General features: G+C 40.8%; 1 protein-coding gene across 1 annotated transcript in view; it reads right to left on the minus strand.

The window, feature by feature from the left end:
* ETFA (electron transfer flavoprotein subunit alpha) overlaps nt 1–17,621 on the minus strand; it is a 29,750-nt gene extending 12,129 nt beyond the window's left edge. The window contains exons 1-9 of the mRNA XM_053954236.1: nt 17,568–17,621; nt 11,737–11,886; nt 9,907–9,988; nt 9,723–9,805; nt 8,155–8,254; nt 6,848–6,958; nt 5,588–5,689; nt 4,747–4,815; nt 3,668–3,750 (exon numbers count right to left, since the gene is read on the minus strand). Of these exons, the coding sequence (XP_053810211.1) occupies nt 3,668–3,750; nt 4,747–4,815; nt 5,588–5,689; nt 6,848–6,958; nt 8,155–8,254; nt 9,723–9,805; nt 9,907–9,988; nt 11,737–11,886; nt 17,568–17,609 (822 nt within the window). The 5' untranslated portion in view covers nt 17,610–17,621. The remainder of the gene's footprint in view (nt 1–3,667; nt 3,751–4,746; nt 4,816–5,587; nt 5,690–6,847; nt 6,959–8,154; nt 8,255–9,722; nt 9,806–9,906; nt 9,989–11,736; nt 11,887–17,567) is intronic.
* Between the last annotated feature and the right edge of the window lie 593 nt (nt 17,622–18,214).

Raw genomic sequence — 18,214 nt, forward strand, 5'->3', positions numbered from 1 at the left:
ACAGTACTTAACCTGAGAATCAAATTTCATTTTTCTGCAGAACACCTGTATATAAGAAATAGTGGGGGAAAACTGGCTTCTAATTGTAAAAAATATGCTAAAATGGTTGTCACTGATTAAAGACACTGAATATACTAAATTGTCTTTTTTTAATTAGGAAGAAAACATTTTCTATTTTAATATATCCACTTGTGTCTAAAAATTTCCTTCCATCTCATCAAATAATACAAATCAGCCTTCTCTTTCTTAAGACAGAGAAGGAGCTCTGAGAAGGAGTTCAAATAGGAGCTGCAATCACCTGAAAGTAAGAGGTTAAAAAAAGGGTACTAACAGAAACAAAAATAATACACTGAATATTTTAACAACTGGACTAAAAGCATCCAAAAGAAAAATTGCCAAAGATCCCGTTAAAACCCAACAATATGCATAAACACCAACATGAACAAAACCTTGAAGTTTAACAGTGCAGGGCTACTTTGGAAGAGCAGGTGTGCTGCGTAGAACCAGGGCTCAGACAGACCCAAGGTGAAGTCTGTGCTCTGTAATTAACTGCATTCTTCCATCACTGAAGTGAAATGAACTCCAGTTGTTCCTTGAGTGGCAATGTGTTTGTGCATTGATACCTCAGCATTTTGGAAAGCTGCTGTGGCTGTGACGTTCTTGGGTTCTCTGATACACTTGGGTTCTGGGCTGCACTCTTAAAAACTGAAGCCAGTCACAGAATTATGAAGGACCAATCACCCTTCCTTCCCCAAATGCACAATTGAAGGCACAGGGGAAGAAACAAGCAGCCCTTTCAGACAGTTATGCTATTAGCCAGAGATGAGCACAAACACACCCCAGCAGTCACACAGAAAAAGCAGCAGAAGCACTTCTCCTCTTCCTGAGCTTGGAACTAACCCTTGTCCCTCTGTAGTCTCAAACTGACCCAATTCCAGAGTCCTGGAAAACAATGCATTCCAATCCTCCACTGAGGCTGGGCAGGAGACTATTAATAGAAGTGGGAGAGCACACACTCGGATACTTTCCCATCAGAAGCCAACAGCTGCACAGGAGAACAAGCGTGGCTCAGACTCCAGAGTTTCTTGTATCTGAGACTCTTCCCCTGCTTAAAATCACACACCCAGAGGGCACACACCATGTCAACTCAAAACTGAACACAAAACCCAGATCTCAGCTACTCTACCTGCCCAGCGTTCAAACCTGCTTTGCAATTCTCCAGAGAGAACATCACAGGCTCTTCCTGAACTGATACTGAGCACATCTCACACAGGGAGAAAGCAGCATCTTCTGAGAGCTGCTCAAATAGACAGTGTCATCTTGACCTGACCAAAAAAGCTCAGTTCTTCTTCAAGTCAACTCTATGTTCCACTGCAGAGAATAATTTTCTAGCTGAAGTACCAAAAAGTCAGTGAAGCAGAATTAGGAATGTTAAATTAAGAATTTGTAGCTTTCAACTGCTTCATATTTAAGATGCCTATCCAACACACAGAAAAATTAAAACCTCTAGTCAGCAACTCTGTGGGCTTAGTATCAGTTCAACTTGCACTTTCATTACAATTAACATTTCATATTTTCTATATGTCTAAGGCACTGAATGCAATCCTTGTATGTATTTTAAGATCCAGACTAAATATCTGAAATTTGAAAGAAAATTTCCAGTACTCTGCACAGCTCACTATTTAATAAACACTTGTTAAGAAGTGAGATGAGAGAAAAATGCATCAGCCTGCAGACAAATAGATGCACCACCATGCAATTGTGCCAGTTCAGATCACTTATGACACCAGAGTTTAACGTGCATTCATCGCTCGTGATTAAAGGCTATTTAACAATCCCCTAGAAGAGAGCACAGTGACAACACTGACGTGATCCTATGATGTGGCTTTATGTTCTTACTACTCTCACATGTTGCTGTGGGCCATCTGTGGCAAAATACAGCATTGTATAGTCATCAAAAAACAGCCTTTTTTGTTTCAACATAAGCGTTATATAAACAGTTTCCTTGACTCTGGAAAGAATGTTCATTGTTGAGCCTTAACACACAAATCTGAGCTGAGCTGAATTCAAATTAATATTCTCCACCTCATTAATGGATATTTAGGCAGTGAAGAACTAAGGATGGTTAGTCCCATCTCATGCCCTTTCAAAATACACACTCTTAAACGACACTTAGCTCATACCCTGGTAAGCAGAAACAGTTGGGGTTGCATTTATAATCCACAGAACCTCCCAGTTTCCTTACACAGCAGACATTAATATCACTGCTATCAAGATTCTGGAATGACCTTAGTCTTATCAATAGGTCTATTTCTCAGGAGTGTTTTATAGCAGTTGGTTATCATATACATTTGCAGGTTTAAACCCTTGCATGTGTAGAAATAGCTCCACTCAGGCCCATTGGATGGCCTCTGATGAGGACTTCAAAGAAAGTAGCAAACATCCTTACCCACAGCTCAAGACAGAAGAAATCAGAAGCACGGAACACCTTGTTCAAGAAAATCCAGCAGACAGAGTTGACAACAGAATCACAAGTTCCTGTCTTTGACATGCAAGTATTACTCTATCCTGCTGGATATATTACTAGAAAAATAATGGTCATGGCTTGAATTTCTTAAATTTGCAGCAATGGCAAAACATTTCAGGATCCTATCAAGGCTTTGAACATGCAGAGCTTTTTACTACTATTTAAATTATTACGATTTGGCAAATGCAGCAATTGAAATATGATGAGTTTTTCAGCTCACTCCTCCCTTCTGGTCTCATTAAGCCACTAACAAGTAAAAAGTTGCTCCTTGGTGCTTTCTGTTGCCATACACGAAGAGCTGCTTACTCGGAGGCAAAACCTTTACTCCACCTGACAGATCATCACATCTCAGAGTGGGCTCTGCCCCACGCTGAGGTGAGCTACATTTGTACCTTCCTCTTTACAAACACTCAAATGTGCTTCATCTGGCTACAGCTTTCCTTGTATGTCCTCGCGTCCTAAAGAACAATGAAAGAAGTCTCAGACTTCTGCACAACAGAAAGCCCCACACAGATACAAGAGGACACAGAAATCAGTTCCCTGTGATATTGGGATGCAGAAATAGCAGAAAAATATGTGCAGCATGTTATTACCCAATACTGAGCCATTCAGAGTACGTCCTTCTTGGTATTCCACTCTACAGCAGCCAATCTGTAGATTATTCCTCTCTTAAATTTCTTGCGCTTTCATTTTTTACAAAAATTTTGCTTTGACTATACTGCAATAATTCAGTAACAGTTACTAAAAGTATTATAAAAATCATCACCTGAAAAAACCCAGAACACACAATTACAAGAGATCAAGCCACGGACTGATGTAATTTTGAGTTTATGTCAGTAATGACATCTCTTAGCATATCAATGAAGCTAAAAAAGGTTCTAAAAAAGGTTCAGGCAGCTATGAAAAAATGCAGCATGCAAACCCCTGACGAAGCTGTGTCAAAACACATCCCATTCACCCAAAGTAGAGATTTCCTGGCATTTTGAAAACACAGCATCAAGTGACAGTATCACCGTGGGCACACTGATGTTCCTGTTAGCCTGGAATTAAGGCTCAGCTCATCTCCAAGTGCTCGCTCGAAAGGAAAATGCATGCTAGAAACCATCCCAGCTCTGTGATGAGAGGTCTTTCCATACTTACTGGTGCTACTATTTTGCCCGTCTGTCCGACTTGCATGTCATTAGGAACAAAGCCAGCATCAACAGCTGCACGGGAAGCTCCAACTAGTTGAAAGAAAGGATTTTCAATGTTTTCTTTGAAAATATTTGCGAGCCAAATTTATATCACCATAAAAGCCCATGTATTTTACTGAAAAGTCCCACACTCTAAGGGCACATATTTAAAAACTTCCCTCTTAAAAGCTCTTATGGTAATCCCTCTCTATACCACTAGCTAAAAACTTCCAAATACTAAGTGCTAATGCACTTCATAAGCAACAGGAAATCCCTACTCCCAGCACCACAGGGCCATATATTTAAACCAAGGATTTCAATCTGGCATATTTCCATGATTTTTTTCTTGTTGCTTTGTCAAAAGAAGATTTTCCCATAAATGCCTTCCCAAAATGTTCCTTCAAGTCTGAATGGAACATATGTGCTATTTTGTATTGCTGTGAATCTCAAAAGTCAGGCATGGTAAAGAAAAATATCAAAGTAAACTCAAAAATGCCATATGGACATTTAGTTAGCAAAGACACCACTTTAAAAACTAGGCCAATCGTGTAAAACTATTAATGTGAATGCTAAAATTCATGGAATTAAAACATTAGAGCAAACAGTTTCTTCTTCTTTCCCAACCTTTATACAAAATACTTCACTGAAACATTGCATATGGTTTATTTTCTCCTGTTAATACAAAAGCACAGAGCCACTCAAACTACAACAATGTGAGTGGGATTCTGTAAAGAAGCACTAGAAAAGGATGTATGCAAAAAGTATCAGCTCTTCAAAATGAGCTATACTACTTCACTTTCTGTTTGCAGGCTTCTGGTCTGGAGATTTGAGAAGCACAGAGAATATTATAGGTTAGTATTTTGCTTCATACACAGGCATTTAAGTATAGTTGACAAAACTTTATCTATCTAACTTTTAAACTAAGAGCATTTTAACCATTTGATAGAGACATGAAAATAAAAGACTTAAGCTGAATTCTGGTTTTAATGTGACCTGTTTAAATATAATAAACAGGGTTTAAAAAAAAAAGGAGGAAAACAAGTTTACCTGCAGCATGCAATTGATCCGCAAGGTCATACAGCAACTTAAAATTTTCACCACTCTTCAAGCCCCTCCCTTAAAAGTTAAGAACAAAAGAAGATCAAGAAAGAAGAACATGTGTTTTAAGATTTTTTTTTTGCCTATGTAAATTTTCTGTATGAGTATTAGCATTTGCAAAGACTCAAAGATATGCTTGCATAAGATATTTTTGGATACATTACTAACCAGTACTTAATATTTGGAGATTTAGCTTTTGTCTTTGCCATTAACATTTCACGTGCATAAACCAACACCACTCTGTCTTGTTTACTTCCTGCACACAGCACCATCTAGGTCATTCTCCTAGAATTTTTTTAACTAATTTGTGCTCCCTCTGCTGGCTTCAGGAACAAAACACTGTTGTGGGATTAGTAAGAAATAATTTTAGCTGTAGGCATACAGTAAAAATCACAGTCCATCACTTGATCCCTAAGAAGCAGAACACAATACAATTTTAAAATAATTAAGGTCATTACATAATAATGTTTGGACTGACCGAAATGATCAGCAGTAATTTTGATACATGAAAACCACAATACGTGTCCATCTAAAAAAACAATTCATATTGCTAAACTTACAAAGAGGCTCATCAAATATGAAAATATTCTAACAAAGCCTCCCAGCATATGCTAAACTCATGCGTTACCTCTTTACAAAATACACATCAGGTGCTTCCCAGGTAGCCCCCATGGAATATCATAATGCCTTTTTTTTATGTATCACACCACAGGGCTCTGCTACAGCCATGATTTACAAGAGGTGCCATTACTGCAATGCAGCATCAGCCAGTTTCACTGTGATCACTCACCCCCTGACACAACCACTTTGGCACTGGTGAGCTCCGGCCGGTCGCTCTTCGTCAGCTTCTGCTCAATCCACTCGGAGATACCGACCGGCGGTGGGGGGGTCACTGCATTCACCAGATGAGCCAAACACCCACAAGGAAAATGGGAAAGCATGTGTTTTCAAGCTGAAACCTGAGCTCGAGCTTAATTCAAAGTTCATTCTACACCCGATTCCACCTCGAGCTTTTGCCGAGTCTCCACAGTTGCTCCTGGCACTGAGTAACGAGCCTCGTTCACCAGCTGTGCTCAGGGCACCTACAGTACAAACTGCACTACAAGGAATTCTGCTGTACAAGTGTTACACACTGATTCCAACCCAGCATAACAAGTGTGAGCCTTACCATCACGGGCAGACGAGTCAATCAGGCAGCACACCAACAGCACAACACACTAATTCAGTAACGTTTGAATTCTACCACCCACAGACGTTAGGAAATACAGAACGGTTCAGAGGCAGGGACTAAGCCACAAAACAAAAAGGCCCACAGTGAAAAACAGCAGAGGTCACCAAAATGGAACAAGTTACCCAGAGTAGTCGTAAAGTCTCCACCTGTGGACATTCTCAAAGCCTGACTGGACACAGTCCTGGGCAACCTAGTCCATGGGGCTGGACTAGATGATCTCTAGACATCCCTTCCAACCTCAACTACTTTGTCATTCTGTGACTGGATTTCTCAATTATCAGAGCAACACTGGCTTCATTAAATTATAAATTGAACTGATATGGTTAAAACTGATCTAAAAAAACAACTCTGTATTCTCAAATCGATTTAAACTACCACTAATTTAGCTTGATGATGTAGTGACCTATCTCAATTGCAATATCATTAAACCAAAACTACAGAGAGCCAAACACTTCTGTTTTTGCTCAATCTTCTTTTGAAAACCAATCTGGTTATTCAAACAGCTGTAAGGACAAACTTGTCCTTACTTAAAGTTTCAAGACTGCAGTGGCAGACGTTTAGGCAGCGAGTGGAAGAAGCACGGATTTCAGCACAGATAATTTCAATTTCTGGTCAAGGAAAAGGAAGTAACTGTGCAGATAATCTCTATCTTCTCTTACCAGACATCACTAAAAAGTGCAAGCACCTGTAATTAAAAGCATGAAGCTAACATTATGACAATCAGTTTGCTTTGACAAATACTTCTACAAAACATCACCATGCAGTGAGCAAAACGAACTCTATTAAACAAAACAACAGCACTGCAGAACAAATACTCACACTTTTCTACACTGGCATTACCACCACTCGCTGCAGCAGCCTCAAATGAAGTTCCCCGTACAGTAAACACTTTGATTGCTTCATCACACTGCACAGTGCAAATAATATTTCCTAAAACAAGGGGCATTCAAAATTTAAAGATTATCAAACATACTGTGCTTTTAAAAAAACCCCAAAATTAATAATCAAAACCACATTAGCAGTTGTACTAGAATATGCAACATCCACCAAGGTACTTCCCAAAATTGTAGTTTTAGATGACTAAAACTTAGCACTTAATAAATAGAGATTAAAAATACTTTCATTTATGTTTTAGCCCCATGTTTTTAAAGTATAAATACAAATCCTCTATTTTTAAAGGAGACAGGGCATTCACATCATCTCTTATGAACGAGATTTTAAATTTCAGAAGGGATGAAAAAAACAACTTTGAAAATGCCATTCTTACACATAAAGAATGTCTATAATTCAAAGTAGATCTTTTATCCTGTTGCATGAATTCATCAAAACTGAAGACAATGAGGCCTCCCCCGAGTATCTGTGGGACTGTGTTTCTCTCTATAATATAATACTTCACACTGGAGGCTGCAGGGAATGCTAAAAGAAAAAATGCTGCAACATTCATAAAAATTCAACTATTCATAAACAAAGTCATCTTGAAACTGTGAATTACTGGGAAGTAACGTAAAGTGCAGCACTAAACCACATTCCAGTACCATAATTCAAAATGTAATACCCTGCTGGTACATGTGGTACAATCTTTACAGTAAAATTAAGAAACACAAGCTAATAAGCTAATATCTAAAATAAAACACAGAGTCAGCCACGCATTAGAGAAACAAGACTGAAGAAATAATTACAAATTAAGGTAATTAAATATTAGAAATAATTCATTCAATGTCTTCATAATTAGAAAAAACAACCCTGTGGTATCTTAAATCAGAACTAATGCTAGTCCTATTAAATAAAGCTGGACAATTAACCTGACGTCTTATGCTTTCCAAAACCTGATCAGAAGGGCATTAACAAACACAGCACACGGAAAGGATGGGAGCAGATTCTGTTCCTTAAGGTGACAGACATGGGTTTGACATGCTTCTACCAAAGCCCTTGCAATTACTTGCTTTCTCACACAGGGAGCGTCGTGTCCATCCCCAGGCTTCATTTTTTATGAACCACAGCAATTGAGATTGTAAAGGGAAAATTCCTATCATATTCTAAGGTTTTCACATTAGGAGCATGTAGAAAAATTAGCACTACTGGATTCTTCATTGGACAAATACCACACAGCTTTTGTGATTACCCACCTGCATAGATAGTTCTCACAAAAGTATCTGGGGACTTAATTTCAATAATGTCAGAAACAGGGGCAACATCAAGCTTGCCAGCCACTCTGGGAATAAGATTCTAGAAGTTAGAGATGAAAAGTTAGCAAAGTAAGCTAAGTAAAACATATATGGTCAGTAAAAGAACACTGCTGACCCGATTTTAGCTTCATATGGCTCTAAGACACATAGAACTAAGATTTTTGAAGGGCTACTCATGTAGCTTTAGCAGCCAAATAAAATCCCATTACTGTAATAACATTAGACATTTTATGAGACTTACTGTAAGTAAACCCTTAATTCAATATCTTAAATTAGGAGACTTATTTGCTTCAAATATTCTAAAACTGAATATAGATGCCATTTACTCAGAAAATTGACAGTTATGGATTGTTGAGCTCTTGGCACTTCAAGGGAAAAAAAAATGGTGCTTTTGGAAGTTAGATGCCAGAAATTATAGGGAAAAAACCCTGCACTCTTCCCTCCAAAGGAAAAAAAAATTTAAATTTAATATTAAAGTATATATTCTCTTGCTCCAAAATTTACTCTAGAAAATTACTTAGCACCTTTAGAGTGGGAAGAAGGATAAAAAGAGCAGCAGAAATGATGAAGAAATCAATAAGATGATTATTTGCTTTTTGTCTGCCTCCTAATCTGGTAAAAGAAAAAAGGCCCAGGTCTGAAATCTTTACTCACATGAAGCACTCAAAAATGGCAGTGTTAAGCTTTAAAGCAAAAGCCATTAACTCCTACCATGACACTGCAGTTAAAAAAGGAAAAAAAAAAAAAAGGAAAAAAAAAAAAAAAAGAAGTTTTAAAAACCTAAGGCTTAATTTCTCTTAGCAAAAACACAAGCATAGGGATTGCTATTGACTGAAGCAAAAGTAGTCAGATGGAAGCTGATGTCATTACCCGTCCTACATCGGCAAGATTTCTGAAGGATCCTTTTTCTCCAATTCACTGCTCCACTATGTGGCCCAGATTCTTAGTACTGAGGCCCTCCACTTATAAACACATTCCCAAAAAAACCCCAAGTTTTGAAAAATTGTATTTTCATTAAAAACCATCCTGGCTGGAACTTAGATCTGTGTTATTTATATATGTTTACAAGCATTTCAACGTACATGACTTCTATCACAGATGCAAATCCCACTCCAAAGAAAGTTTGCTTCCGATAGGTTTGCACACTTTCATTTCAACATGCAAATAACAGATTTTTCATCCCAATTTGCTGTGCTTTTCCTTACAATTTTCATGCTTTCAGATCACTTAATCTGTCTGCCTTATTGCACATTTTGCCTTGTGTCCATAGGATTGGCTGGTTACCACAGAATATTTCTTCTACACTATTTTTTTCACATCAGCTCATAAAAGAACTCAAACATGAATCATGAAATCTAACTAATGACCTCTTAAGCAAACTGCTGTAAAATAGTTTGCAAATGCAGAACTGAGGGCTGATCTCCCTCAGGCCTTTGATTCACACTCGTACCTACAGCAGTGTCTGTTCTTTTCTAGAAGAACTTTTAGATGCTCTTTGATCTACTTACCTTCCCAAAGGCAGATGCTCCGGCACAAATGTGGGTGTAATTAAATTTTTTATGAGTTTCCACAATCAAGGGAGTCAGCTCCTCTGAGAATAAAAATACATTGCTCAGAATTTACAACTGTCTTATTTTCAATCACAAATACACAAATAAATTTCTTTTCTCAATAGGTAAGAACAACTCTCACCTGCTAGAAATCCCTTGTACACATCATGCTGAGCCACAAGAACTTTTGCAACACCCTGCACTTTGCTGAGTTCTGATGCTACCTGTAATTAGAAGTGAATTATTGTTAGTTTGTGTTTTAACAGGCACCACAAACATATAACAAGGTAGTCCCCACTGCAAATAACTCACAGCCTATAGGTTCGTAAAACCAGAACCAAAAGTACACGAATTTCAAAATCAGAGCAGACATGAATGGAATAAAATGCAGGTCTTCTGATCCACAGCACAGCGCCTTATGGCATAATGAAAATTAATTTGTCAGAGCTCTATGGAGCAAATCAAACTCAGGAAAACTTGCCTCCTGCATGCAGGGCTCCACAGGGACCCCAGCATTTCTTACAGCAGCCAGCAACAGTCACCCTTGAGGAGTATTGCTCAGTATTCCAATACAATCACCAAGAAACCAATCCTACTTTTAGATCAGTCAGTATCTACCAGACAAACAAATACAAATGTACAATGCTGTTATCATTTTTGTCCAAATTCTAGGAGCAACCCTTTGTTTGCATCTGACTTTTTGCCCACTGAAGCAATGTGAATTTTCAATTTACATTTATGCTTTTTTTTTTTGTTTGAATTGGCATTAGTGAAGTTTAAATGATAAAAGGGTTACTACAGATCAGAGAGAAGAGGACTGACAGCGAGGTCTGGAGACCACATGCATCGCCCAGAAACTGTAGTTTTACTGGGTTTGATGAGTATCAGTTTACCCCCAAAAATTAACAAAAGGAAATAAAGAAAAAATCCCTAGTAGCTGCTGCAGAATATCTGTTTGAGTCACTGGCTCTTAAATAAAAATCTCTAAACCTTCATTTTTTATAAAATACTTTTTCCCACCATAACATACGGACTCCATATATTTAGCATTAAAACAAACAAACAAAACATTCACAATAATTTTTCTCCTATGCAAGTGCATAGAATAAGGAAAATTAAAGACACATGTCAGGAAATTATTTATTTTTTTTCTTTTTCATTTTCTTGATTTAGATAAATATTTGCTTCATCTCCACCTCTAACACCTGAATAGCTACTGAGGTTTCTCCACCTATTTGTGAATAAGCTGCTCTAAGTATGCCTTCTTCATGAGATACCACATGTTCCTTTCAAAATAACAGTGCATAAACAGTACGTAAGTATTAGGCACAGTTTTTTGTACTTCTGCTGCTCACACAATACCAAGTCATGCTGGAATAAAAGTGCCACTAATGTACTGACGACATTGTCTCTAGAATTGGCACATCAAAATTACACTAAAGATACACAGCTTACATACAAGGAACTTCTTACATACGTGAGCTGTGTGATAAAGTCAAGAAGCACTGATTTCAGAATTTCAGGTTGCAAACACTCTCTACACAGCTAGTGATTGGTTAGTAACAGCAACTTGCTCAAAAGCCCAATTTATCAACTGTTGTTTCACTTCTGCTGGTTTCCATTTAAACAAGCAAAAGCTTCTTTCCAAACTCTTAGCACTGCAATAGCTGTCATTTAAACTTTACAGAAATATAGCTTGTTTTAAAAGTTAATTGTCCTTTAGTCCTATAAAAATTTGCTTCCTCAAGCATGTAACAACCACTATTGATACCGTCCCTTGTGAAATGAAATCTATATCCATATTTTCTCTTTAGAAGAGAAGCAGTTCCAAGTGCAGGACTTTTCTGGCAGATTAGCAACTCCTGGCACAGTTTCTCCTGACTACAGATTATCTTTCAGGCTGCCCGACATGCTGCCAAGTGTTGTTTCACTGCATTCTTTATTCCATTGGTATGAAAATAGCATTTCCTACCTTGTCACAGCTGGTACCAGCAACCAGGCAGGAAACCTCCCCTCCCAAGCGCTTTGCTGCAGTGATGGTGTTGAGGGTGATGGGTGTGAGGGACTCATTGTTGTGTTCTGCCACCACCAAGGTGCTCTGGGACCTCCGCAGCACCGACGCCTGCAAGGGAAGAGAGACACACACGAGCAGGAAACTCAGCACTGAAATAAAAACTGTCCCGCTGGGTGTCCAAGGCTTTACAGAAATTCATCACTTATACAAACCATAAAACACTGCTAGCCTCATTCTAGATAATTTTTATTAAGTAAAGAGAATACAAGAAGGAAAAGATAAACCTGCTTGACTTCAGCTTGTGTGTAACATGCTGTGCTTAAACTGAAACTCCACAGGAAAACACCAAACAAAATTAAGAAAAACATGTTAACACCTTACATTCAAGCTCAGTCAATCAACTTAACCAAGTACCTTAAAGACTGAGGATTAGACAAACAAGAGTAAGACACAATGAAATCAACAGCTGCAAATAAATATTTACTTGGTTTTCTAGGGTGGTTCTCTGGCAGTGTTTTATTATAAGTTTTAAACAAAATCTAGCTACAGAACCCACTTTTATATTTAGAGGCAAAATTTTATGCAGTGGCTGGATGAAAATTAAGCAGCAGGGGCTGACAGCCTGAAAACACACTAGGAGAAATCTTTATAGGCATCACATTCACTTTTCCCTCTTTTCCTTCAAAACTTTTGAGCACTTCGTCTACCACCACAATTTAATGGTACTTAAATAACAATTTTGACCAATTCACCATCCATACACAAACTTGAGCTTCTAAAGCAAAAATGAAAAAAAAAAAAAAAAAAAAAGGCAAAAAACTGCCATAAAACCAAAGCAAAATATTCTAAATTCGGAGACCTTCCTCTCTAATATTCAGGTGTATGTGTGAAAAACATTATTCCTCCAAGCCTAATACTAGGGTAGGGAAAACATTTTGGATGGGAACAGGAATAATGTCTCTCAAGTGTTTGTTTACCCTACATAAAGCCCAACTGAAGGCTTGAGTTATGATCAATGTAGGATGGAACACATGGAAAATCAAGTCAATTCATTAATATAACCAAGGAACAAATACTAACACAACGCTGAAAATGCACAGCCAAACACTATTTTTTTTAAATTTACATTCCAACCCCATCTCCCCTCATGTCAAACATGCACTTGCCTACAACCCTAAATAAAAAAAGCTTCAGAAAATAGGAGAGGCTAAAATTTGCATCTGGATTTCAACCCCACAAAGCCTACCAACATACTGAATTTCAAACACAGAAAGCAAATCCCAAGGACTTCCCTGAAGCTAATCAGCAGTGCACAAATGAAAATACAAGGATAAGTTTTTGCAGAATCTGGATCATAATTTGTCCTTTTGATTAAAACAATAAGGATTCTTGTAGAAGTGCTCTGCATTTAATCTCTTATGCTTAAGGTTAAGCATAATGCTTATGCTTGCTGTGATTAAATATTCTAAGCTCCCTTGAAACCAATTGCCAGTAACAAAATATTTACTGCCAACTATAGATCAGACACTGCATTTTTGATTATGTTTCATACATCATCCACAATAAAAGTTATGAAATTTTAGTCACCATTTGAAGAATAAATCCATGCCTTTGTGGCAAAAAGCCCACTCTCCAATGATTTACAGTTGTGTCATGGGGTAAAGTGGACCATATTCCTGGAAAATCCTCAAGTTTTCAAATTTCCAAAGGGAGACACATGCATTTTAAACACACTTATTTCTGCCTCGATTATCATTTTTTTCCCTAAATAAGCACTGCACCAGCACCATCATTCTGTCAAACCATTCTAAAATAAACTGAGAAATAATTATTTTTCAGCCAAAACGAATACGAGCAATAGAAGTTGCTTAAGCAGACTGGCTATTACAGCATTAATTAGGCATTATTCCTAAACCTGTAATCCCACATTTTATATTTGTGGGAATACACACAATATGCACACCAGGTCACTTCGTGCATGACATTTTTGAACATAAAGACAAGACCAGATTCAAAATAAATTTAAAGTCACATTATACATTATGGGTAAAAATCTAGATGACAAACGAGATTTCTACGTGAGTCTGAATTTTACATACTAGGACACATTAAATAATTTTCTCAATAAACAAAACCAAACCAAACTGACTTTTGTTCATTATAATAAAGGATCTGCAGTAAAATCAGAGGGTAATTCATCCAGTCATATGGTCCTGGAGACTAAGAATCTGCAATGAGTCAATGATAGGACACACAGTTATTTTGATGCGGTTACTGTCCAGTTGCACGTGTGGGAGAGCAGCCCATCACTTCACTGACATCATTTCTGCTCTTGGGCAGGATGTCTGCTTAGGGAGCCTAAATAAAATAGGAAGGTAGAGAATAAACCTAACCAGCTGGCAGCAAGGAAAGAAAGCACTAGAAATAAGACCCACAGATCAAAGTGTTGAAAACAGTGACTTAAGAAGGAACAGCACTCAGTGCTTGTGCCACAGAAGGCTCCTGGTGAAAACCAAGCCCTAGAAAATCAGGCTACCCAGAGAAACCACCTCCAGATAAATATCCCACCAACCTGGGAACCTGAGTAGCTTCTGCAGCATGACAGCAGGTGATGACATCCCAGTAACGGGGAGGTAGAACTGGGAAGTTTATTTTCCTCAGGTTTAGCTACAAATCACAGCTACACACCTGTGTTTCCTCTACAGCAAAAACATCTGCACTTCCTCTCTGGTGGAAACTCTGGACAGTGACTCAGTTTATACCAAAACTAAGATTTGTGAATTAAAACCACCAAGAATTTCCAACTCCCCCTTCCCTCCCCAGTATTTACTGTAGAGCAAACTTGGCCTCTGACTTCCAAATGTCTCAAAGTTCCTAAGATTAACTCGGATGTGCAGTAATTAATCAATTAAGCCACTTGCAAAACAGCCACAGATTCACTGCACCGATTGTCTCAAGTTTCCCCAAAGCACCATTTTGCTCCCCACTGAGAAACCCATCAATATTTTCCAACCAGAGCACAAAAAATGTGAGCATAATATCTGGATTTCTAGGCTCCAGACAAAATACCATCAGCAATCTGGGCACATCCAGTACACGTGCACAGGTAAAGCCAACACCACACACATCCAGCACCCACCCAATGTGCACAGGTGATCTGCTCTTCACACAAAGCCACTGCAAACTGAGCATCTCTTGGTCTTTCAGCACACAGACAGGCCACCTGAACAGCACACATGCCTAGCACCTCTTACAGACAGATTTGCTGCTTGCGTGCTAAAAGCAAGCTGTACCAAGAGCTGGAAAAGCCCAGAGGGAAGTGTCACAAATCTTTGCTGGCTGCTTGGTGAGGTTGGTGTGCAGCACCCGTGGCCTCTGCTGGCAACAGCGATGGCTGTCTGCAGCCTGCTCCAAGGACACTCATTAATAACACCGGAATTAGGAAATCAGCTCCAACTGAAACATGTGGCAGGCACAACAGCACAAGATGTGTCTGCCAAAAAGTTGCTCCAAAAACTGCCAGAGACGCAGCAGGTGAATTCCACATAGCCCCATGCTCCAAATATGCATCAATAAGAAACAGGTGCTAGAAGCTTCACCTGGGAAAATGAAGTTTGTCTCTCTTTAGAAGAGCCACTGGAAGTTACAGGAACAAAACCAAAACAGACATTCACAAGGCAGAGCACCAAACAACTGGACCTACAAAGGTATTTCTAGAGATTATTTACTTAGCTGTAAAAGCAAACTGGCCAGAAGCTAAAATTTTGAAACTGCTTATTAGGAATTCTGGATCTCATGGAGAACCACTAACACAGGACAAAGTTCCCAAGAAAGAACTCCAGAAACTAGGAATTGGGGTATTACTAAAGATAAAGGCTACGTTCCTAAACAACAAAGCAATGCCTAATTCTAGTAAGACACAGTCTTGTAGCTGTAAAACTTTAAGCTAACTAAATAAATCTGGTAAACTCAGAGAGAGAAGGGAACTCAAGCTTATACTTATAGAACCTCTCTAAAGACCTGGCTACAAAAGAGACAGCTCTATAACTCCAGGAAACACTAATTAGAAAAGCAACACTAAAGGCACCTAAATTAAAAAAGGAGCTATAACTGCAGCAAAGAACAACAAGAAAAAAATAAAACCACTTTGCAAAAAGGATTTGGCAATCATAGTAAAGACTTAATATTACAAAGGGATTGAAGCAGCAAGAGAAAGACAAAATACACAATGAACTTCTCCAAATACACCCCTTGCAAACCAATAATAAAAATCAACAAAGCAATTTTGAAGTACAACACCGAGTGCAGTTCAACACAGGGAAGTCCCTAAATCGCTTATTCCCACCTCTGCACCAAGTTTTTGTGCACTTGCAGTCTCATTCCTCCTCAGTATTCCCATCTTTAAGTTGTACAAAAGTTCAACTTTCCTTCCTGCTCACACTTCACAGGCTTCTCTCATCTTCTTTTTCTCTAGACTCCACTCAATCTTGAGCTGTTAAGTGTCAGCAGGGCTAAACTTTGCACTTTTCAAACAGTGAAACAAAAACTGTGAGTTTGTTTCACTTCTGTCACAGACTACATTGTTACACACACACTCAAGGTGCACACAATGTTTTACTGGCCTTGTTTTACAAAGTTACTAGTTTAGATGTGTATGGCTGAAAACCAGGCGGCTGAACTCACGTGCCCAGGTCATGAAACTGAATTGTGCAGTGAGCATGTGAGTAAAGTACTATTTACATAGTAGCAGTACCATATGATTCGGAGATCATCAAGACCTTTGCTCTACAAAGCCTGCAGCCTAACAACAACTGAGACATGCCCATGATTATAACAGAATTTTCTGATTAATTCAATCATATCTCACCTAGTCTACCTTTGCTCATCTTTTAAGAGATTTTTATCACCTGAAACCATTTAATATATGCATAACTACTATTTTAGAGCTGTATTCAACCATAGTACCTGTAAAAGCCTTGGAGACCTGAAAAAGACTTGCGAGACTTAAAGTTACTTACAAGGGCTATTTATACACAGTTCTAGTGGAGGGTGCACAGTAAGAGACTGAACAGATATTCGGGGGCATCTCATCAATCATCTACTCCAATTAACCTTGAGTTCACCTAGACCTTGGTAAGGCAGCCACGATGACACACCAAGCAGCAAATGGCCTCCAAAAGCCCAGCACTCCTCCCAGCTGAGCAATATGAAGGTCAAACTGGAGAAGCAACAGGTGTTTTGCATTAGTTTCATCCGCAAGTTGTGATCGTTAAGGCAATCACCTTTCTGCACAGGTGTGACTGAGAAACGGTGGATTAACCTACAATACTGCAGAAAGCCTTCCTTGAGCCGCTAATATTCTTTTAGTATTCTAAACAGTTTACAGTAGCAAACTTTAGAAGTCTTCTCCACCTGTTGCTCAGCTTGTCCTGCTCCAGGGTGGATGCGAGCGAGCACTCCCAGAAGTTCAGGACTTCTCTGACACCTACCTTAGCTTTCCACACGGGACAACAGTGCTCAACTCCTGCCTGCCGTGACGGCCGGGAAGGGCTTCTGGAGCATCCCGTGTCCACTCGGAAACTTTACTTTTAACAGCCAGAGCGGGAGGGGAGCCCAGCGGAGAAGCCCGAGCCCGGCGGCGCGGGGCGCTCGCCTCTCAGAGACCGCCCCCCCCTCGACCACCGCTGCCGGGCGGGCGGAGCTCGGCCCCGCCCCGCGCCCCCCTTCGCCCCACCGGGCAGGGCCCGCCCGGTGCACACCGCGCGGCGCGGGGCTCGCCCCGCACTCACCGCCCGCCGCAGCCGCTGCGCCGCCGCCGCCGCCCGCAACATGGTTCCGCCGGCCCGCACCGCGCCGCTCTCGCGAGAGCGCGGCCGGCCCGCCCCGCCCCGCCCCGCCGCCCCATTGGACCGACCGCCGAGCCAATGCGCGGCGGCGGCGGCGCGGGCGGGAAGGAGCGGGGAGCGCGGAGCGGCCGCGGTACGGCCCGCGCCGCCCGCCGGGCCCCGCACCGCACCGCTCCGCCCGCCGGGCCCCGCACCGCTCCGCTGAACCCCGCACCGCTCCGCCCGCTGAACCCCGCACCGTTCCGCCCGCCGGGCCCCGCACCACTCCGCTGAACCCCGCACCGCTCCGCTGAACCCCGCACCGCTCCGCCCGCCGGGCCCCGCACCGCACCGCCCGATGAGCCCCGCACCGCTCCGCCCGCTGGGCCCCGCACCGCTCCGCTGAACCCCGCACCGCTCCGCCCGCCGGGCCCCGCACCGCTCCGCGGAGCTCCGCACCGCCCGGCTGTCCTCCCCCGCTCCGCCCGGCTGTCTCTTCGAGCCGCCCGCTGGCACCCGCACAGCCGGCTAGCCCCCGCACCGCTGTCCACCCGGTACAGCCGCCTCTGTGCCGCGGCCCGGCTGGCTGTAGCGGTGCTCGCCGGTACGTC

The sequence above is a fragment of the Vidua chalybeata genome, chromosome 13 (assembly GCF_026979565.1).
Source record: "Vidua chalybeata isolate OUT-0048 chromosome 13, bVidCha1 merged haplotype, whole genome shotgun sequence".
Lineage (NCBI taxonomy): Eukaryota > Metazoa > Chordata > Aves > Passeriformes > Viduidae > Vidua > Vidua chalybeata.